Below are 18,887 nucleotides of genomic sequence, written 5' to 3'. Positions count from 1 at the left end.
CACTGCATAGTAAATCCAGTGTCTAAGAATGTCTTACAACCATACAGCTCCGTGCTGACGCATTTACTATACGCAGGTCTTGTTTCTCTTCTTCCCATAATGTCACGTTGAAACCTCTTAACCACTTTACTCTTGGCTATTGTAGGCTGCATGACTAACAGCATGTCTTGGATTTCATTAATGTACACCAGCTATGTACCTACGTAGCTACCTTGTGTGGGGTCCTGTATTGTCTTCCAGCTCTACAAAGCAATGTACTAACTATAATTTTTAGCATTTTCTCAGTAACGTTTTAATTCTGTTTAACATATTCCCCCCCCAAACCTTTCTTTGAAGTTTCAGGGAAGTGTCTGGATCTAGGCTTTCTGGCCTACGTGGGTTTCCAATAGACCACCCTTCTGGCCAATGCAGGAACAAAGGATGAATAATAGTAATTTGTAATCTGTGGTTAACGACTTCTGTCAAACAGCAATTACATATGAAACCTGCTGATTCCCCTGTTTAAATACTGTGTGAGAACACAGTACATAAAATGTGACACATGAAAAACAATGGCTGTGTTTGCCTTTCAGAAAAAAAGCAGAGAGGAGACAAGTGGAGAAGGCAGTGGAGTGGAGATCCTGGAGAACAGACCGTATATGGATGGTCCAGGTGGCAATGGGCAGTATACACATAAAGTATATCATATTGGTATGCACATACCCAGTTGGTTCCGGTCTATCCTGCCAAAGGCAGCATTAAGAGTTGAAGAGGAGTCCTGGAATGCATATCCTTACACAAGGACAAGGTATAATTTCTGGGGATATCCCCAGACTTTTACTGCTAGCTAAAGGACTTTGTGCCACTTCATTTTGCTGTGACTGAGTTACAATGCCACCCTGTTCTTCTCTGGGAGCATTCTTTAGAGAGAGAGGTCAAGCTAAGTCCAGAGATCTTTACTCCATCTTTATCTGAGCAGACTGTGGAAAGGCATCAGAACTTGGCCTCTTATTTCTAAATATAAGCCCTGGTATGCTCCAGTATGGAAAATCTGGATTGTGTTATTTGCAGCGGTCTAGCTGGGAAAAAGAAGAGAGATTGAAAGTAAAATACTTGGGATGTTCTTAGATGCACCCATGCTGACGGCTTTGCTGTTATCTCAACAGAAGATGATTTAAAAAAACCCAACAAACAAACTCCTACTTCTAATTGAGAAAAAAAACTTGTGGGGCCCTCTGGGGATTTTTTTCTGGTTACTGACTTGGAGAGGCATCATGGCACCCTCATGTAGGGAATCCTGTATTTTACCACATATTGGTTATTTCATTTGGGAAGACTTCCTGGGTCACAGGTTGGTAAGTGCAGTGTTGGTGTCATGTCTCAGATCAGTCCTGATAGCTGGGTTCATCCTGGTCATACTTAGTGCAGAAATCTAAAGTTAAGGGCTCCCCCCAGATGGATGACATTTTGGGGGTAGAATGGCCTACACAATCTGATGGAGTGGAGAACATCTTTGCCTGCAGCATCCATGTGTAATGCCCAGACAAGGGAATCAAGAGACCCATGGTGCAGAAGCATAAGATGCATACTCTGTTTCCTCTCTGATGCTTCCATGTAAAATGCAACTTAGCGATACAACCCAGGGAGCCTGAAATTGTGTTACATGGTGCCTTTGCTTATGATGGAAAGCAGGATGATTTATTTCTCAAATGTTCTTTCCTGCTATGACTCATCCATCGGGAGCTCAAGGGCATGTTGCTTTGACCGTGTGGGTGCCATTTCTCAGTTGGTTGAACAGGGGGATCTGGCCTTATCTCACTATAACCTTAGTGCTGGGCGTAGTCACTTTTAGCCTAATATGAGAGATCCTCTCTGTGATCTTAGGATCTGAGTCTTGCAAACAGGGCTGTCCCTGGGGGAGGGGCGGTGGGGCGGATTGGGGCGACTGCCCCAGGCCCTGTGCTTTGGGGGGCCCCGTGGAGCCACGCAGAGTGGCTGTGGTGACTTGGCACTGCTGTCACCGGCTTCACATCTGGCCGCTTGCTACTCCCCCTCCCCACCGCTGGTGATGGTGGCAGCAACTCCTCCGCATCCAGGGTGCATGGGATCAGGGCAGGGGTAGGGCCCCGCACAAGCTGATTTGCCCCGGGACCCGCACATTGCTCCGGTCAGCTCTGCTTGCAGAGCATTTCCATATAAACTGTGCCCCCAAGCCATGCTCTTGCCTTAAAAAAAAAAAAAAAAAAAAAAAAAGTACACAGCTCAGAATCACTGGCTCCTTTTTTTGTATATACAGATTGCATCTTAAGCATATTTAAAGTAAAGCATGAGAAAGAGAGCAAGCCTGGATTCGCAGCCAGTTTTTACATGTCTGTTATGACAGCACTTCACTGCTCATTAAGTCTAGAAGGTTTTAGTCTAAAAAAGCCACTTAACTCTTCTCTTTTTCAGGTACACGTGTCCTTTTGTGGAGAAGTTCTCTATTGATATTGAAACGTACTACAAAGCTGATCCAGGAGAGCTTTTCAATGTGTTCAACCTTTCTCCTGCAGAAAAAAGACAGACAACTCTTGGTGAATATCACTTTTCCACCCCTCTTTTGTATTCTTTTATCTTGCCTTTCGATTGCTAGATGGAAGATAAATGCTCATTTTTCTCAGCAGACGAAGCATTGTCCAGCTGTTACAACAAAGAACTAGTAACTGGGAGGTCCGGGCCTATTGTGGCCTTCAGTAGATCACTTGTGGTTTTTAGGCAGATGAGTTATCCTGTCTATAAAGTGGGACAACACTTCCCTAACTCATATGGATGCTGTGAGGATTAAGGCTTCCAATGATCTTTGAGATACCAGAACATGAAAGCTCCTGAAGCTGTCATTTTTTTATTTCTTTTTTAACAGCATACAAGCTTTGTCGGCAAGAAGCTTGTTTCTGCCTAGACTTCCCGGATCTTTTCCACTTTCCCCTCTGTGTCATTTCTGTGCTGAATTCCTGTTTGCAGCCGCCTTAGCAGATCAGGGTAATGAGCCTTATAAACTTTGTAAAAAGAAATTGGCAAGTGTTATCCTGGCTCCTTTCGCTTTTCCTAATGGCCAGTCCCCTTAGCATTTGCAGTAGACCCGTTGCGTGGGAGCGAGTGTCAGCTATTAGAGTTGCACCATATTAAAGCGTCGCTTGCGTATGAAACTGCCGAGATTCTCAGGTATTGATCTGAGTCGTGCTTGGCTTCGTTTAGGAGCCGTGTAATTAGTGATGATCAGTGTCCATGAGCTATGAAGGCGCCACCTAGTGGCTGCTTCACCTTTTTCTTCTTAACCACTCCTGAAACGCTGCGTATCGATGGACCAAGAGAGATGGCAAGATGCAATTTTACTTTAATTTCTGTAGGCTTGAATTTCTATATTTTCAACCAGGATTAGCGTGTTCTTGTCACCAAATGCCAAACCTGCCTTCCGAGCCTTTTGTGAAGTAGATTGACTCATTCTTAAATAGACTTGAGTCATGTTTCTTCATACAGAACTTATCAAATGGCCTGCTGTTTCTCAGGAAATCATGGAGATGCCACATTTTCAAACCTGAGGTTTAGATGTCTCTACCATTGTTTTCAGGTTCATTTGCAGACCTTTTAGGATATGTTCATTAGTTCTGCAAGGCTTGTTTTCCCCTCCCCCTTCATTGCTAAAGTGTATACTAGATCATTTTTCGACTTAAAAGGCAGAAAATGTAGATTGCATATTCTCTGCAGTATAACACCAAAAAAAATGAGGAGTATTGGTAAGCTCACACCCAGGGTATGGTATTCAATAGCTACTGTCTGTTCTATGATATTGTTAGAAAAGGACAGTTGTATTAAAGCCTCTGAAGTTAGGCAGCGCTTTACAGCATTTTGGGTGGCATTAACAGATATGAAGGACAGAATATATGAGAGCTGTTTGCAGCTGAAAAGATATAATAGATGGACCTAAAGCATAGCCTCTCTGGGCCAAAATATCAGCTAGGGGTGAAGTCTCCATTTACTTAAAACTACATGTGCAAGTTCCTTTGTGAAAGTCATCATCCCTACGTAGACAAATATAAATACAATTAAATATCTGTTGTTTAAGGGTAAATTTAAAAAAACCCGCTAAATTGTTTTAATGTTTCTGGTAATCATCAAAGGAAAAAAAACCCCAAACCACCTTTAAACATGGTGGCTTATATTCCTTCAGGGGAAAAAAGAAACTTTTTTTTAATGGCTCGTGTTCCTTGCCTTTAGATCCTATTGATATTGTTAAAGACTCTATCCCTCTACATGAATACAAGGCGGAAGAGGATCCCAAGCTTTATAAATCTCTGAAGACAAGAAGAGGGCCACTCTCAGAAGACTGGATTGAGGAGTACACGAACAACCCTGGGAAATATCCGATCATGTGTGCATATAAACTCTGTAAAGTAGAGTTCCGATACTGGGGAATGCAGTCCAAAATCGAGAGGTTCATCCATGACGTTGGTAAGGATTTCCAGTCTTATTTTCCATCCTATTCCTGTCAAAATTTTCAAGTGATTTCCTAGCATTTCTCAGTTGGAGAGCGGCATCTATCACAGGAAGTAAGCAGCGTGTATCCAGTCTTCTTTATATGCAGATGGGCTTAAGCGGACACTTGGAAACTCAACTCAGTGCTGAGCACACAATATTGCTGCCATAATGCGAGTCTCTCCTTTTTGGCATATCAGAAATCTGGTCCTGCCAGTGCCAAGCAGAACAACTGTGGGATTGCTCACTGTAGTCAGCATTGTCCCGTTGTTTGCAATCATACTGTGCACAGTCCTTAGCCATGTTTGGCCACAGCTGCGTTCTGGGAATTGTTTCCAACCCAGTGTAGGCCAAGCCTTAAATCCTCCTCCTCCTCCTCTTCAGAAGAAGGAACGCATCTGTCACACATTCAGCAAGTGCTTTTCAAGGTCTGGTGCATTTTCTTCTATTGGACCAGATCCTGAGCTGCTGCTCCAATATCAAAGAATTGGTCTTCTCTGAGTCCCTTTGAAAAGGTTCAGTAAAGGGAAGGATTTGCCACTTCCTCTCCTCTCTTCCCCAGTGTAGCTGCAGGAAATTGGATCTACTGCTCCTCTACCCCTTCCCTCCCCGCTTTTACTTCCAAGAGGCAGGAGACTTGGCTGGTGTCTCTGCATAGTCACAACTTTGCAGCCCTTCACACTGCAGTACTTAAAGCTCTCTACCTTCCTGTGCCCACACCTGAATGTGGATCGATGACTATTCTCAGCTCTAGTAAAGGCGCCACTTTGATTAATGAACACATTCTTAGGTCAGTGCTTCTAGGGAAGGCAGACTGCTGTTTGTGTTAGGCAGCATCCACTTAGTTATGTCTCCAAGTCAGGCGATAGTAGAAGGGTGGGTAATAATTTGTGCTTTGTCTTTGCAGAAAATCCATTTACAGTTTCTGAGCCTTGCCACAATAGGCAGGACATGTGACCTATCTGAAAATAAATGTCATGTTTACTTAACACACTGCGGTCTGCCTAGTGCCCTTCCCAAAAGTCCAGACCCTAGAGCCATGTTACCTAGGCAGGGAAGAAGGTGCTTTCCTCTAACAGGCATGTTCAGCAGCATAGAAACGTTGTGCCCTTTAGATCCATCATCATTAAAGACTAATGGTATTGATGCATATTAAATGGAGCGAGTGGCCATAGATTGCACTGCTAATTAACTGACTGGCACAGCCCCACCTTTTTTTTGCCTAAATGATGTTTTCCTGATGTTTCTAGTCACTTCAGGTGCCACATTAAAACAGTCTTAGCACTGGAACGACGTGTTTCTGTGTTAGTCTGGCACTCCTTTCTGAGTTCTTTTCATCAGACAATTGTAAAACTAATGCAGAAACCCTGCTGTTCCCACTACTGAGCCATTCCAGTTGGATCTTATTTAAAATGACATTTGCATGGGAGCTGTTTTTCCTTGGGTTTGCCTGCTAACCCTACAACAGGGTATGCCCCAAAGGGAACAGGGGAGATGAGCGTAACCTGCTTGAAAAATGCGTGCCATACATTTTTCTTCCAGCAACCGAACTTAGAATTTAGGGTCTTCACTATTTAATGTGGAGTTCGCTAGTTAAAATCGCTAAATTTTAGGGCATCAAAGAGCTGACCTTCAGAAGATGTGGAAGCTTGGTTCAGTTAGGGGAACACCCCCTGAGTTGTGTGCTTATGTAAACTAGCAAGTTTTTTCGTGTGTGTGCAGAACCAGTATGGGAACGCTGGGGGAACAGGTTTTCTCACAGCGTTTTGGCACTACCAGCCTTTGCCAAAATCCATGTGTGCCATTGTGACGTGAAAGCAACAGATAAAATTGGTTTGCCAGACTTTCTCTTAAATAAGAATTGTGTGGTGTGTTTTCCCAGCTTGGGGCAAGAGTGAAGACTCTTGGGGAAAAATTAGCAGTCCCACATTAGCACAAGTGAATGCAGTTGGAGAATCCACCATAGGTATTACAGGAAACCCATGTTGGAAAAAGCTGTAGGAGTCTGCTGATAGCCACATGGCTACACACCTAATCCTGACTTGGAAAATGACTATTACAGTTACGTAGCTCACTATCAAGGCAAATGGGTTTTTTTTAAGTATTATTTGCTCCTGGTTACTTGAAACAAAACCTTGTTAAACCCTGGCACTTGACTACACGAAACCTCAATATAAAATGCTTTAAACACTTGTCTCTTGGAAGGCAGGGTAGTCGAGAGCAGTGGGTACGTCCATGCTACTAAACCAATGTCTCAGAAGTGAGTTTAGTGTGTTCCAAGAAAAATGAAAGGGAAAGATCTTCATAATTGCATTTAAAAGTAATTTTTAAAGTAGAAATGGAGAGACAAAATGTATCCTCTTAATTCAGTTGCAGATCTTGAAGAACATTAGATTCCTTTAAGTAATGTTACCCAGCTTTTTGTTCACATTTAATTTTCCTATCTGATCTTGGCAATATTTCTGTGCTATTTGCAAAAGCTTCCTTGAATTTTTTCTGCCAACATCATGCTGAACAACTGCTTAGTTGTCAGCATCGCAAAGCAGAGCAGTCACACTGCTTTCTAGTCGAGACCATCAAAGGAAGGTTCCCCATTGTCTGTAATAGGCATCGATTGTTCTGCTAGAGTCAGTCTAGCATAAGTGGAAGCTCTTGGGCAGTCTCTCAGTCTTCCTTTCAGTTCATGAAGGAGTTGTGCATAAGTTAAATTGTGATCTCTTAGAAGTGCACTTGTGCATTTCCTACAAGGCTTTGTTCAGTTGATCTAATCCTTGCAGTGAGCCGTGTCAGCTGATTGTCTGCCAATCCAGATCCTTATTGTTCTGTTGTATTGATGGAAATAATGCATCTCTGATGAACTGAAGTGACTCTTAAGATGTATAAAATTGGAGAAATCTTTGAAGTGGAGACGATTGAATGAGTAGTAGATGTTAAACATGCGGGTAGTTAATGGAATCCCTGGTGTCAGGTGCGCCACATTTGTGGCTTATGTACCTGTGGTCCTCTCAAATTAAGTCCACTGGATCTACAACTCCTATATGGTGGTCCTGGCTAGCTTTGCACTTGCCCTACAGATCCCTTGCTTAAAGGTGTAACTCCCCAGTTTTCGTATGGGGAGTCTAGGCATCCAGCTTGTGCCGAGTCAAGTCTTTGATTTGAGTCTACTATTCCACTCAGGAGTCGAGTCTTGCAGTGCTGATTTAGAGCAACACGTGAATGCCTCTCAGGAGCTGGATCTACAAGTTGTGCAGAGAGAACAAACCAATGGCCAAAGCAGGAGTAGAATCCAGGAGGCTGAAGTTATAATGCTTTGCTCTATGTGCTATGTTAAACCAAGGCGGTCCAACTTCGAACATGCCCCAGGGGCCGCACCAGTGGAGGCCACGTGCTGTGCAGGCCAAGCCAGGTGCGCTGTGTAGCTGTGACCCTCCATGTTGCTGTAACACATGCCCGTGTGAGCACGAACTCCCCCTCTCCCCACTGCTGCACCCCATAGGTGTGATTTCCTACAGTGCAGCCCCAGACTCGCCCTCAGCTCACCACATGGCCTTGTGCCTTGGGGCAAAGGTAGGAAGTGGCAGATAGAGGAGGGTGGGGAGAGCCTGGAAACTCCAGCTGCCAGAGCGATACCAGCTGGGCAAGAGCCTGCATTGGACAGCCTTGCTTAAACTATGTTCCCTTAGGCCCCTGCGCCACGTTACATATATTACACAATTAACTAGTTAATCGCACAATACATTTAGACTGGCCACATGTCTAATGGCATATAAGTGGTAAGGCACATGACTGATGAGGAGAGGATGAGGGAACTGGCTTTATTGAGCCTGCAGAAGAGAAGACTGAGCGGGGATTGAATAGCAGCCTTCAGCTCCCTGAAGAATGGATCCGAAGAGGATGGAGCTGGACTGTTCTCAGTGGCGGCAGAACAAGGAGCAACGGTCTTAAGTTGCAGCAAGGGAGGTTTAGGTTTTGGGTGGCCATCACAGGGGACATCCCAATTTTCTGCTCATCTGTCCTCTTTTGATATGAAACCCGACGCCTTTATGTCCTCTATTTTTCTCTTCAAGAGAAAAATAGAGGACATAAAGGCGTTGGGTTTCGTATCAATAGAGGACAACTGGACTGTTCTCTGTGATGGCCACCCTATTTAGGTTGGATATCAGGAAAAACTTTCTCACCCGGAGAAAGCACAGGATCAGGTGACCCAGAGAGGTGGTGGAGTCTCCATCTTTGGAGGTTTTTAAGGCCCAGCTTGACAAAGCTCTGGTTGGGATGATCTAGTTGGGGCTGGTCCTGCTCTGAGCAGGGGGTTGGACTAGATGCAACCTCCTGAGGTCCCTCCCAAGCCTCTTTTTTTTTTTTTTTTTTTTTATTCTATGTGCACAGTAATTGTCACACAATCAACTGGTTCATCATGCAGTCAAGTTAGAACAGCCACATGTGCAAAGTAATTATCTCACAGTAAAAATGACTGTCCAGCTATAAAAGGAGCCAACCAGCTATAAAGTTAGTGCTTGAAAATGTTTAACAACTCTGTAGCTGGTTTCTACCCAACTTTCATTTGAACCTGTAGCAGGGTCCTTAAAGTAAGCAGAGTATAACTTTGGCAGAAAGGTTGGACAGGGAAGAAAACATGAATGTAGTTAAGATACAGGAGAAGTATAATGCGTGGATGGATTATGGAACAAGAAGGTTAGGAAGGGAATGGCTCTGGAGGAGGGTGTAGAAATGTTCTCAGTCTGAGCATTAGCAGTCGCCATTTGTTTGATGACTAATTGGAGGGTTGCTCCGTACTGTGATTGTCTGAGGCATTTGGTGCAGGCTACTGGTCTCGTCTGCTGTGCTCGCTGTAGGTGCGTTAGCATGTACCTGTAGAGCTGGACTACACTGATGTTCGCAGTGTTACACAAGGTTAGGTTTTTCACTTCTTCCGCTAGCTTCATAACCTGTGCGTGCAGGTTAATTTCTTTTGTTCTTAAAAGCAGACAAGGTTCTTTGGGTAAATCTGATATCTTTTATTAGACCAACTTTTGTTCTTAAATGCACATTCTGTACTCTAGGCAATTCCTGTTCCAGTGCTGATGGCTTGAAAGCTTTTTGGGCAAGCCAGTATATTGTAGGTTGAATATATTTCAGTATAATTGCATATAATTGGTGTTAGAGGGTTCTTCCGTACACAGAAACATCATCTTCAGTGTCATGCAATGCTCGCTGAAATCAGCAGAAGGACTCCAATATATTGATCTGGCACATAAAGCTCTAAGTATTAGCAAGCAGCTTCTCTAAGTGTCTTAAAGAGTCTTAGAGACGTGTTGTGGACTTTACCACACACTTTGCACTGGTTGGTCTAAACAGGGAAGGCTAGAGGGGAAATAAATGCAGAACTTCGGGGTTACATTTTATCAGAAACATTCACGCAGCTCAAACTCTTCTGGCAAGGTTACGATATCCGTCGTGACGATCAAAAAATTGAAGCGTCACACAAGGAGAATCAGAAGCCCTTTATCTGCTGCCAGGAAATTGCAAGAGTGCGTTATAAGATGCTTCTGGGACACGTCACTGTGTGCGTAAAAAAAAAAACAGCTGCTCAGATGTTCTTAGTCTACGCTGTGTCGTTGCACTGGACTTGCATTGTATTTGCTGTTTTATTTCAGCTAGCAAAACAAACCCTAAGCTAAGGAGGGGAAACTCTTTAGCCATGGAGAGACCCATCCAACATCTTTGCGTTGATAGACGGTTCCAAGTTTTTCTTTAATTTGATTATAACAAGGATGGCTGGAATGATGAGTCAAAAGGCAAGTGATTAGTATTTGCAGCCTCCTGATTATGGCAAGAGCTGACCTTTCTTGAGAGTGGAAAATATTTTAATTAAATCAACGTGGAGAGCGGCTAGTTCATTCTGGACTAAAAATACTACAGTGATTTTCATTTTAGCCAAAAGGGAGCACTCCTGGAACAGGTGCTAAACCACATTAAGCACTGCCTGAGATTATTTGGTTTGCAAAAATGGCATTTGGTGCTTATCTGACAGGAGTTGCTTCCTGTGGATGTTTTTCTGATGGGACAAGTTCCCATTGAGCGTAGTGGGTAATTTGCCTCCGTAAGAGGCTGTGGAGTTATGCTCCCATTCTGCAAATGGAGGTGCAAATGAACATGAAGTAAGCGAGGAGAAGGTGACAGCTTACTCAGTGATTTTTTTTTTTCAAGATGAAAATTGCTTCTTATTCTCCTTTTCCATTTGTCTCTCTTAAAATAGAGCAGAAAAAGAGCTCTTTAGGAAATGACTTGATAGCAGGGACAATCAGCTGCTTTTCTTTTCCCCTCGCGTTGTTTGACCACTCTGTTGCGTTCCAGTCTAAAACTCTTCACAGCGGAGGCACACAACCCTTCCCCAGCTTTGGCACGATTAGCGCTGACCTCTACTCCCAAGTGACAGTGGTTTTCTCTGCCATGTTTCTTCCAATATCCCACTTTGTTGCAGCGCTCCTCTGGCAAGCAGGCATCAGAAGGCTCTTTGGTTACTTACTCTGATTGGCATCAGATCATATTTTTCCATGTTTACAAGCAAAAAAGCATTTTTGTACCAGCAATCCCACAAAGACCTCTTGGGATCTGACGGCCAAGCTGGGAATCTTTTTGTGCTTGAGTAGGGAGGCTGGCCTTGGGGGATAAGGCACTGGACTCTGACCTGAGGTCAGGATTACATTCCCAGCTGTGACAGACCTCCTTGATTTTGGAAAGGTGACATTGCCCCTCTCTCCCAGTTCTCTAGCCATAAAATGAGCGCGATTGGTGATATTTCGAATGTGCTTAGAGATGAAGATAGTTCCATTGCTGGGGATAAAAAGTTTTTCTGCAGGTCACGGTTTGATTTCCCTTTGCCTAAAAAGTCTCAGTCTTTCCAGGTTTTGTCCTATCTCGGAGAGAGAGAGAGATGCAGATTAACTATCGTATTCCAGGTTGAATCTGTGGGCCTGATAAACAATGAGAAGGGGAAAAACATCTTTTTACTTATAAACTGAAAAGAGCTTCATCCAGAATGGCAGTTACACTGTGCAATGTCTTTTTCAAATCACATTTTTCTTTTACCAGTAGTATTTGGATCTCTACTCAGCCTGGTCACATGTATAGTCCTGGTACAAGCCAGGAAGTCTGCTCCCTCTGATGGAAGGAGGGATCTCAGTGTAATTCTTGTGATCCTAAGGGCTGCGATGCGAGTCAAAGGGAGGTGAAGAAGAATTAAAGGTGTGTGCCTTGCTGCCCCAAAGGATTTCTTGGGCTAATGATGCCAATCCATTAAAGCAAAGGTCTATGATCAGAACTATCCTAAGGCTTGAGAGAGACACTTTCAGAGAAGTTGAGCAGAGCAACTGATGTATTACTGTATACATGTGCAAGCAGAGGCTATCACCCTAACGAGTCTCCTGAGTTTTGGAGACGATGTAGGCAGGCAGAGCTCTGAGATGGGGGTGAGAGAGGGTCAGTGCAATCAGATGTGGTGTTTAAGGTCAACAACTATGTGTTTTTTCAGGGTGTTGTAACTTTCCTGAAAGTTAAGCTTTCCAACCTGCATTTGGTGTTAGGCTGGCTATGGAGGAATGGAGGGCTGGTAAAACAAAAGACAACATTGGCTTTAGATTTCTGGTATTGAAAAATATATGTGCAGCTGGGTGTTAAATCCTCATTCATAGGTGCTGCTGAATTTCCAGCTGTTCTTGGGAAGACTAGGAGTCCTGTGGGGAGCAAACCCTGCCCTTGGCCAACAGCAGAGGGAGTGGAGGAGTGGCTTCTGAGGTCTTTCCTCTGTGTGTTCTCCATGGTGCTGAGATCTGTATCCCATGTCTTGCCTTTTTTCCTCTCTAATTTATTTAGCAAACCTAGGACAGCCCCATCACCTCTGTATTTTATTATTGCAGCCAGCATGCCAAGGCCAAGGACCTCCTTGGTACAGCACTGCTCTGGTAGCTCTCAGCTTTTAATCCTGGCTCTGGCATGCATTCTCACTGTTGTTTTGAACGAGTCCCTCAGCCCATCCCTACTCAGTTTCTCAATGCATTACATAGGGATAATATTAATTACCTACCTCACAGAGGGCTTGTGAGGATTAATTTGCTAATATTTTTTTAAAAGTCTTTAAAGCTGGAACATGCTGTGCATATGCCAAAGCTGTGGTTTTATTGCTCTGTGCTTCTATCAACAATAAATAAAATTTGAGGATGCAGAGTTTTCAAGTCATCCTCCATCGAAAATCCTAAATGACTACCGGTATATCTGCAAAGCTTTATTGTCGTGATGAGGGCTGCCGTTGTGTCCAACCGATAACATTTGGACCCAGATTTCAAGCCTCCCAAAAATTCAAAGCAGAGGTTTGTCTGAGTTTTTAGTTGCAGTTTAGAGAAAAGAGCCAGTCATGAAATATAGCTCTGGGCTTGGATTATGAGACTTCACATTTTTTAAATGGTTAGTGAAGCTTGCATGGATTTTAGCAGGTGCAGGCCTGGACCTGTTGTGTGTCACTGCAGCGTCGACTCCGTAGGTATAAACCAAGTCAAGTGAGAGGACAGTGAAATGGCTAATTTGTATACAGATTCCAACCCTCACTCATAGCAGAGGGCTCTTTATTGCAGGTTGGTCAGGCTGGTATCATTAGTGCCACTAGATTTAATGCTGAGCTGGCTAGCAGGCTCTCTTCCGGAGGCATAACCTCCTATACCGTGTCAGCCGTGTTGGTCACTGGCATGCTGTTGCTTTGCAGGCCTGCGGAAGGTGATGGTCCGGGCACATCGGCAGGCGTGGTGCTGGCAGGATGAGTGGTACGGGCTCACCATCGAGGACATCCGACAGCTTGAGAAGGAGGCGCAGCTGATGCTGGCTCAGAAGATGGCCCAGTTCTGCTTCAACGAAAATGAGACGGAGCAGCACAGCAACAAGGACTCTCCAGGCGAGAAGGATGCTGAAGCCAAGGCCCTTTCCTCTGCTGATGCAGAGCATGCCACGGATAACAGTGAAGCTGGGTCAGGGAGAGGGCTAACTAAGCAGTGGTCCACGTCTTCCAAGTCCTCACGGTCTTCAAAAAGAGGAGGTGAGAGGTTTGTAATGGGATTCATAACTAGTGACCCCATCCTTGGTCTGAGCATGAACTTGGCTGATGTAACACATAGGGTAAGTGTGATCATGGCTCCCATCGGTACCAGACTCCCACAGAGATGAAGAGCCTATTTAATGCCATCAGTAGAGTTGCTCCAGGTATGTGTACACTGCCTCCACACTATTCTCGAGGGTGCTGCCAAAAACTAAACCCATTCACTCTGTGCCTCTCCTTATGCAGCATGCCTGGAAATAAGGTGGTAAAGTACACTCTTGGGTGCCCTCCACTGCCTCTCCGAGAGACAGATGTCTCAAAGAGCAGCAGGGGCCTCCCTTTAGCACTCCTTTATCCCCATTCCTGGATTTGGAGCGTACAGAGTGAATGAGCATGGCTTAGTTTTCAATAGCGACTTGAAGGGCTGTGCTGAACTCAGCATAGAGGTACCCTCCATCAGCCCCTATAATAGAGGCCTGTGCTGCTGGTGTGAAGGGTTCAGTCCTTCAGGGGACCTCTGCTTAGGGCTCAACATGCTCTGTTGAGGCACATGCTAGAGCTGGGACTCCTGAAATTACAGATGGTGGAGTTCATGCCAACTTCAAAATTAAAGAAATTAAAAAAATTTAAAAAAAAGATCAGAGGGGAGAGAGGAAAAGCAGGGACAGCTGTTAGAGGTGATCAGTGTTGAAAGAAAGTGGACACCAAGGGGAATTAGTCCCTGTTAGTAGAACATCACAGAAGATTTTATAAAGCTGCATTCCTCGGGTGATCACCCTTTTCTGGGCTTGCTTCTGTCTGTTGTGAAGTGCCGGACCTATAGGAGGCACTTGGTAGGAGTAGCTATTAATTTGCATGCGTCCTGCTCTGGGTTTTCCTAGAATAGAGTTTAGGTGACAGGCATGCTCTTCCTTGGTCATTGGTAGATGTTACTAGTTGTCCTTTATTTCAGAGGACGCAGCTGGCTTCCAGGCTGCTGAAATGTTGCTTGCACAGCCAAGGCCCGTAATTGGCCATTTGGGAAGATAAGGAAGGTCGATTATATAGGTGAAAAGGGAGGCGAATGACGACTGCTGCATTTCATTGCTGTTGGTGCACTGTGGGTGTTTGGTGTTGAAGCATCCAACCCTGAGGAGATTGGCTGCCACCATGGATCACATTTATATTTCCTTTTAAATACCACACAGTAAAGATTAACGAGGAAAAAAATGTTCTAGGAGCAGCCGTGAGGGTCTCTGAAAGGCTCAGTTCAGAACCATGAATGTCCTCTACATAGTCACGTTTTGTTCAAGCATCCTTTCTGCTCACCATTTTCTAGGCCTGTTTGTTTGGAAAAGAAAGGCTTGAAGCCTGTCATCTTTGCTCAGTTTTTCTTCACTCCTTTAATCCTGAAAGTTTGCAGTGGGAGGGAAGAGAGGGTGACATGACATTCTGGCCCACCAATATCATGGGGTGAAAGACCATGGCAGTAAGACCACAGGTGGTGGTCTTGCCTCCATCCAGTTGGGTTAGGCAGATGTCAGGAAAGAGCCTACGGTTCACTTCCCGTACCCATTACATAGAGGTAAAGCTGCCACCTGCCTTGTTTGCACTAGGCTTAGACAGTGGCAATGCCGTCTCTTTGTTAACAAAACCAAAAAAAAAACGCATACACCCTCGCCACCCCTTCCTCCACCCTCTCCCTTTGGTGGAGAATATGGCTAGTAGAGGTAGGAACATTTCAGGACCTCAGGATTTCCTGTCAAGACTTTGGCAGCAAAGTCTGATTTCTTTTCTTTCCCTCCCCAACCCCTGTCAACCACCGACTGGCTCAGCTTTTACTGGAAAAGTGAGCGAAAGGAAAGAATTGCTACGATCTGGGGACTGTGTCACACAGATATTTTAATCCTCCTTTATTCTAGCTTGAAGAAATGGCAGCACATTTGTATACATCAGCGTGGAGAGCGGGCAGGATTTACTGCTGCCTTTGACGAAAATGCAGCTCCTTCTCTTTCCACATGGCCGAGCTCAATCCGTTCTACGCTGTCTGAGCGAGACCCCCGGTGGAAGCGGGACCCTTGTCACCCGCCCATATATTATTACACGCTCTATTTTTAGCAGCTATTATGCGACTGCCTTGACGTCACTCCAGCGTGAATTAGCTCTGCTATGCCAATCTCGCTGCTCGCTGCTCCCAGAGGGGTGGGTGGTAGGATTGTCGGGGGCTGCCGAACCGACGTGAAGCTGTAATTAGCTGCCTCTGCTCAGGGTCACAATGGTCTTTCCACATGACAATTAGGTAGTAAAATTAGAACGGGAAGAATTTGCCTCCCATATTTAACCCTGTTACAGGAAAAGAATAAATAGTTTTCATGCGGCCACCGTAAGAACGCGACCTGTTCAATGTCTTTATGCATGCTAAATGTAAATGTAACAGGCTCCAGTCTGGAGCTGTGTTAGGTTATAATACTGCTGCTAGCAGCACTTTGTGTGTGCTCCCTCTTCTGTAACACAGCCGGAGTCATCATCAGCGAGTGGAACGGGATGAGAGCGAGAGAGCCCCTCTTTAGCTGCTTTGTGGACAGTTTTGACTGGATCTGATTTTATTTCCTGGGAAGAGGTCGGCTAAGAAGGGTTCAGGGTAGATAGCCGCTATATTATATTTAATAAGCTGCAGCCATAAAAGATTTATGTAGCTCAATAACCCCTGAAGTGGAAAATGGAAGGGAGCAAGTAGATGGGAGAGAGGCTCTTTCTCTTGCCCCATCAGTGTGGTTCTCCTTTCCCTAGCGCACACTTGCAGGTGTCATAGCTGAGAGCGTTTTGTTTAAAACAACTAAGTTCAAGTTTAAATGGCGCTCTCATCCGATCGGTTTGGAAGCAGCTTCCTTCCAGCAAATGTGATTACTTCCCAATACTGCTCCAGTCCGTTACCCATGCAGAAGTTAGCAAGGGTGAGGCACGGCTCGCGTGCTGATTACAGCCGGGGAGAGGACTTACAATCAGACAGCTTCCTTTCTTAATTGCAAACTTTCAAAACAAGATGATTTTACACTTCCTACTAATGCTTATAAATAGCTGCCATTCAAAACAGCAGAAGAGTGATACAAACAGCTTGCTGTAATGTGGCAGCTTGCAGGCAGGTTAGAACAGCAGTAAACAAACAGGACCTGTAAAGTGGTACGTTGACATCACGCCAGCATCCCGGGGATGTTGTGCCTCAATGCTGCCGTGATCGATTTTCACAAGGGGCGTGCAACCGTGCTCCTCTAGCAAAGACCACCTCAGGAACTCTCTGCCTTGTTGGTATCACATATTGCATAAGACTATTTTGTGTTTATTCCAGCAAGCCCCTCACGCCATAGTATCTCCGAGTGGAGGATGCAGAGCATTGCCAGAGATTCCGACGATAGCTCAGATGATGAATTCTTTGATGCACATGGTATGTAGCACCGACTTGGCGAGCAGTTTGACCTCTTAAAATGGTGGTGGTGTGGGGAGGGAGAGAGGGAGGAACCTGCTACCTTGCGTGAAAGTGCATGTTGCTTTCTGATCAAGAGAGCTGCGCAGCCCTGACGGTACCTCCTCAAAGCACTCGCAGCAGCACCCAGCAGACTGTTGCATTTAAACACGGCAGTATTTCAGGTTTAATGCAATCTGTCAGATTTTTAAGAGGAAATGTTCGTGAGTGCCATTAACATGCGGGACTTAGTTTTCTACGGTGCAAATGCATGTAGGTAAAAATAAAAAAAAATCAACAGCCTTCTCTACGTCAGCTGCGAGTACAACAGTATTTCTGATTCAGCATGACTGAAATTCAGTGGATAAATGATCAGGTTGGAAAGATAGTGACAAATAGGATCTTGCCTGGATTGTATGGGAGTCCCAAGTTTGTCTTTATCAGTAATCAAGACTACTGATAAAACCCTTGTTTGCTTGCATCAAGAAAAATGAAAGGGGTGAAGTACTTGGATGGCAGAGTTCAACAGCTTTGGAAGTTTTTACTTGAAGAATTCCTTAAGTGCTTAAAGGTGCTCTAGCTTTCTCCAGTCATCTTTTTGTTTGCCCTGGGTATACCTGGAAGGCAGATGTGCACATTTTGCATATCTCACTCACTCTGTATATGTATAGTAAATATGAACTCAGTAGTGTGCAACACACTGGCAAGAGGCAGACTCCTCCTTAGCCTTGCAGTCCAAATCTAAGATAGCTGCCTTAATGCTTCACAGCTTCAGCAGCGCAGGTTACACTAAATGATGCTGCCAGAAACTTTAACCCCAGTGTTGTATGGTAGTATTCTGGCCATATTTGACCCAAGGAAGGTGAATGCAGCTGAGGGTGATGTATTCCAGAAAACTTTTGCTATCAAGTATTTATGAACATGCCCCAAATTTTCAGCCTTGCCAGCACAAATCCTCCAGTGCGGCACGCTACACTCTGGTAGAGTCGTGACTTGCAAAACGGCAGGTTCGTGCAGGTTAAGTGACTATTTTGAGAGCAAGGTGGGTCAAGGTTGAAACCCGGAGTGTTTCCTGACCAGAAGCTGAACCAGCTTATTTGATGCGTCTTTATTTATTAACTTATGTAACGCCTATAAAAAATGTACCTAAGGGCTTTGACATAGCAATATAAATAGAAGTGAGTCATCAGAATCAACTTCCCGAGCCACCATGCATCCTACCTTTTAATTACAGAATAATGGAATCTAGAAATGGACAGTACCTGCTTAATTTATCTGCCCCATCCCCTGCCAGCGCAGAATTTGTCCGCCTTGTATAATGACGGTGTTCTGTTCAGTCTAGTTTGAAATGAGTTTTAATTTGCTGGGGTTTTGGTTCTTAAATCAATGCTCTAAATGGTTAGATTAAGGCAACTCTCTTTGGGGTGGTGACCACCTGCTGCCTCCTTAGCTGCAGCCATCTCTGATTGGACCCCAACTGCACGGAGTTTGTGAATAAGGATTGAACATCATTTACAGTTAATACTGTAGGAGAGGCCAGTACCATGGAAACTAAGTGTGCATTAGGATATGAGTCAATGCTGTTTAAAGCTCTTCATAATAGCTTCCAATACACACATAGATTTTCTTGCAATACAGCAAGTGGAATCTGAGCCCCAAAAGACTTTATCTTATTAGACTCCCTACATGTTCTCGTTTGCGGGCGTGTTCTGGTAAAGAGAGGGACAAATATAGTAATATCTAATATCTGTATTGTAATAAGTTCTAATAACAGGAGTAATATTCCATTCAGCGATCACTTAAGCAGCAGTCAGACCTATAATTAAACCTCTCAAGGAAATGAGTTCAATATTTAGATTAAGTTGCTGGAGAAGC

The 18,887-nt window shown here is 44.5% G+C and overlaps 1 protein-coding gene across 7 annotated transcripts in view; it reads left to right on the top strand.

The window, feature by feature from the left end:
• Window positions 1–18,887, top strand: part of PITPNM2 (phosphatidylinositol transfer protein membrane associated 2) — a 180,979-nt gene that overhangs the window by 118,319 nt on the left and 43,773 nt on the right. For all 7 annotated transcript variants that reach the window (XM_014598468.3, XM_019486739.2, XM_014598469.3 and 4 more), the window contains exons 4-8: window positions 573–787; window positions 2,431–2,552; window positions 4,234–4,467; window positions 13,247–13,573; window positions 16,899–16,994. In XM_014598468.3, the coding sequence (XP_014453954.2) occupies window positions 573–787; window positions 2,431–2,552; window positions 4,234–4,467; window positions 13,247–13,573; window positions 16,899–16,994 (994 nt within the window). The remainder of the gene's footprint in view (window positions 1–572; window positions 788–2,430; window positions 2,553–4,233; window positions 4,468–13,246; window positions 13,574–16,898; window positions 16,995–18,887) is intronic.

This window comes from Alligator mississippiensis, chromosome 10 (assembly GCF_030867095.1).
Source record: "Alligator mississippiensis isolate rAllMis1 chromosome 10, rAllMis1, whole genome shotgun sequence".
Taxonomy (NCBI): Eukaryota; Metazoa; Chordata; order Crocodylia; family Alligatoridae; genus Alligator; species Alligator mississippiensis.
Note: the sequence above shows the minus strand (reverse complement) of the source record. Positions and strands in the feature narration are given on the sequence as shown.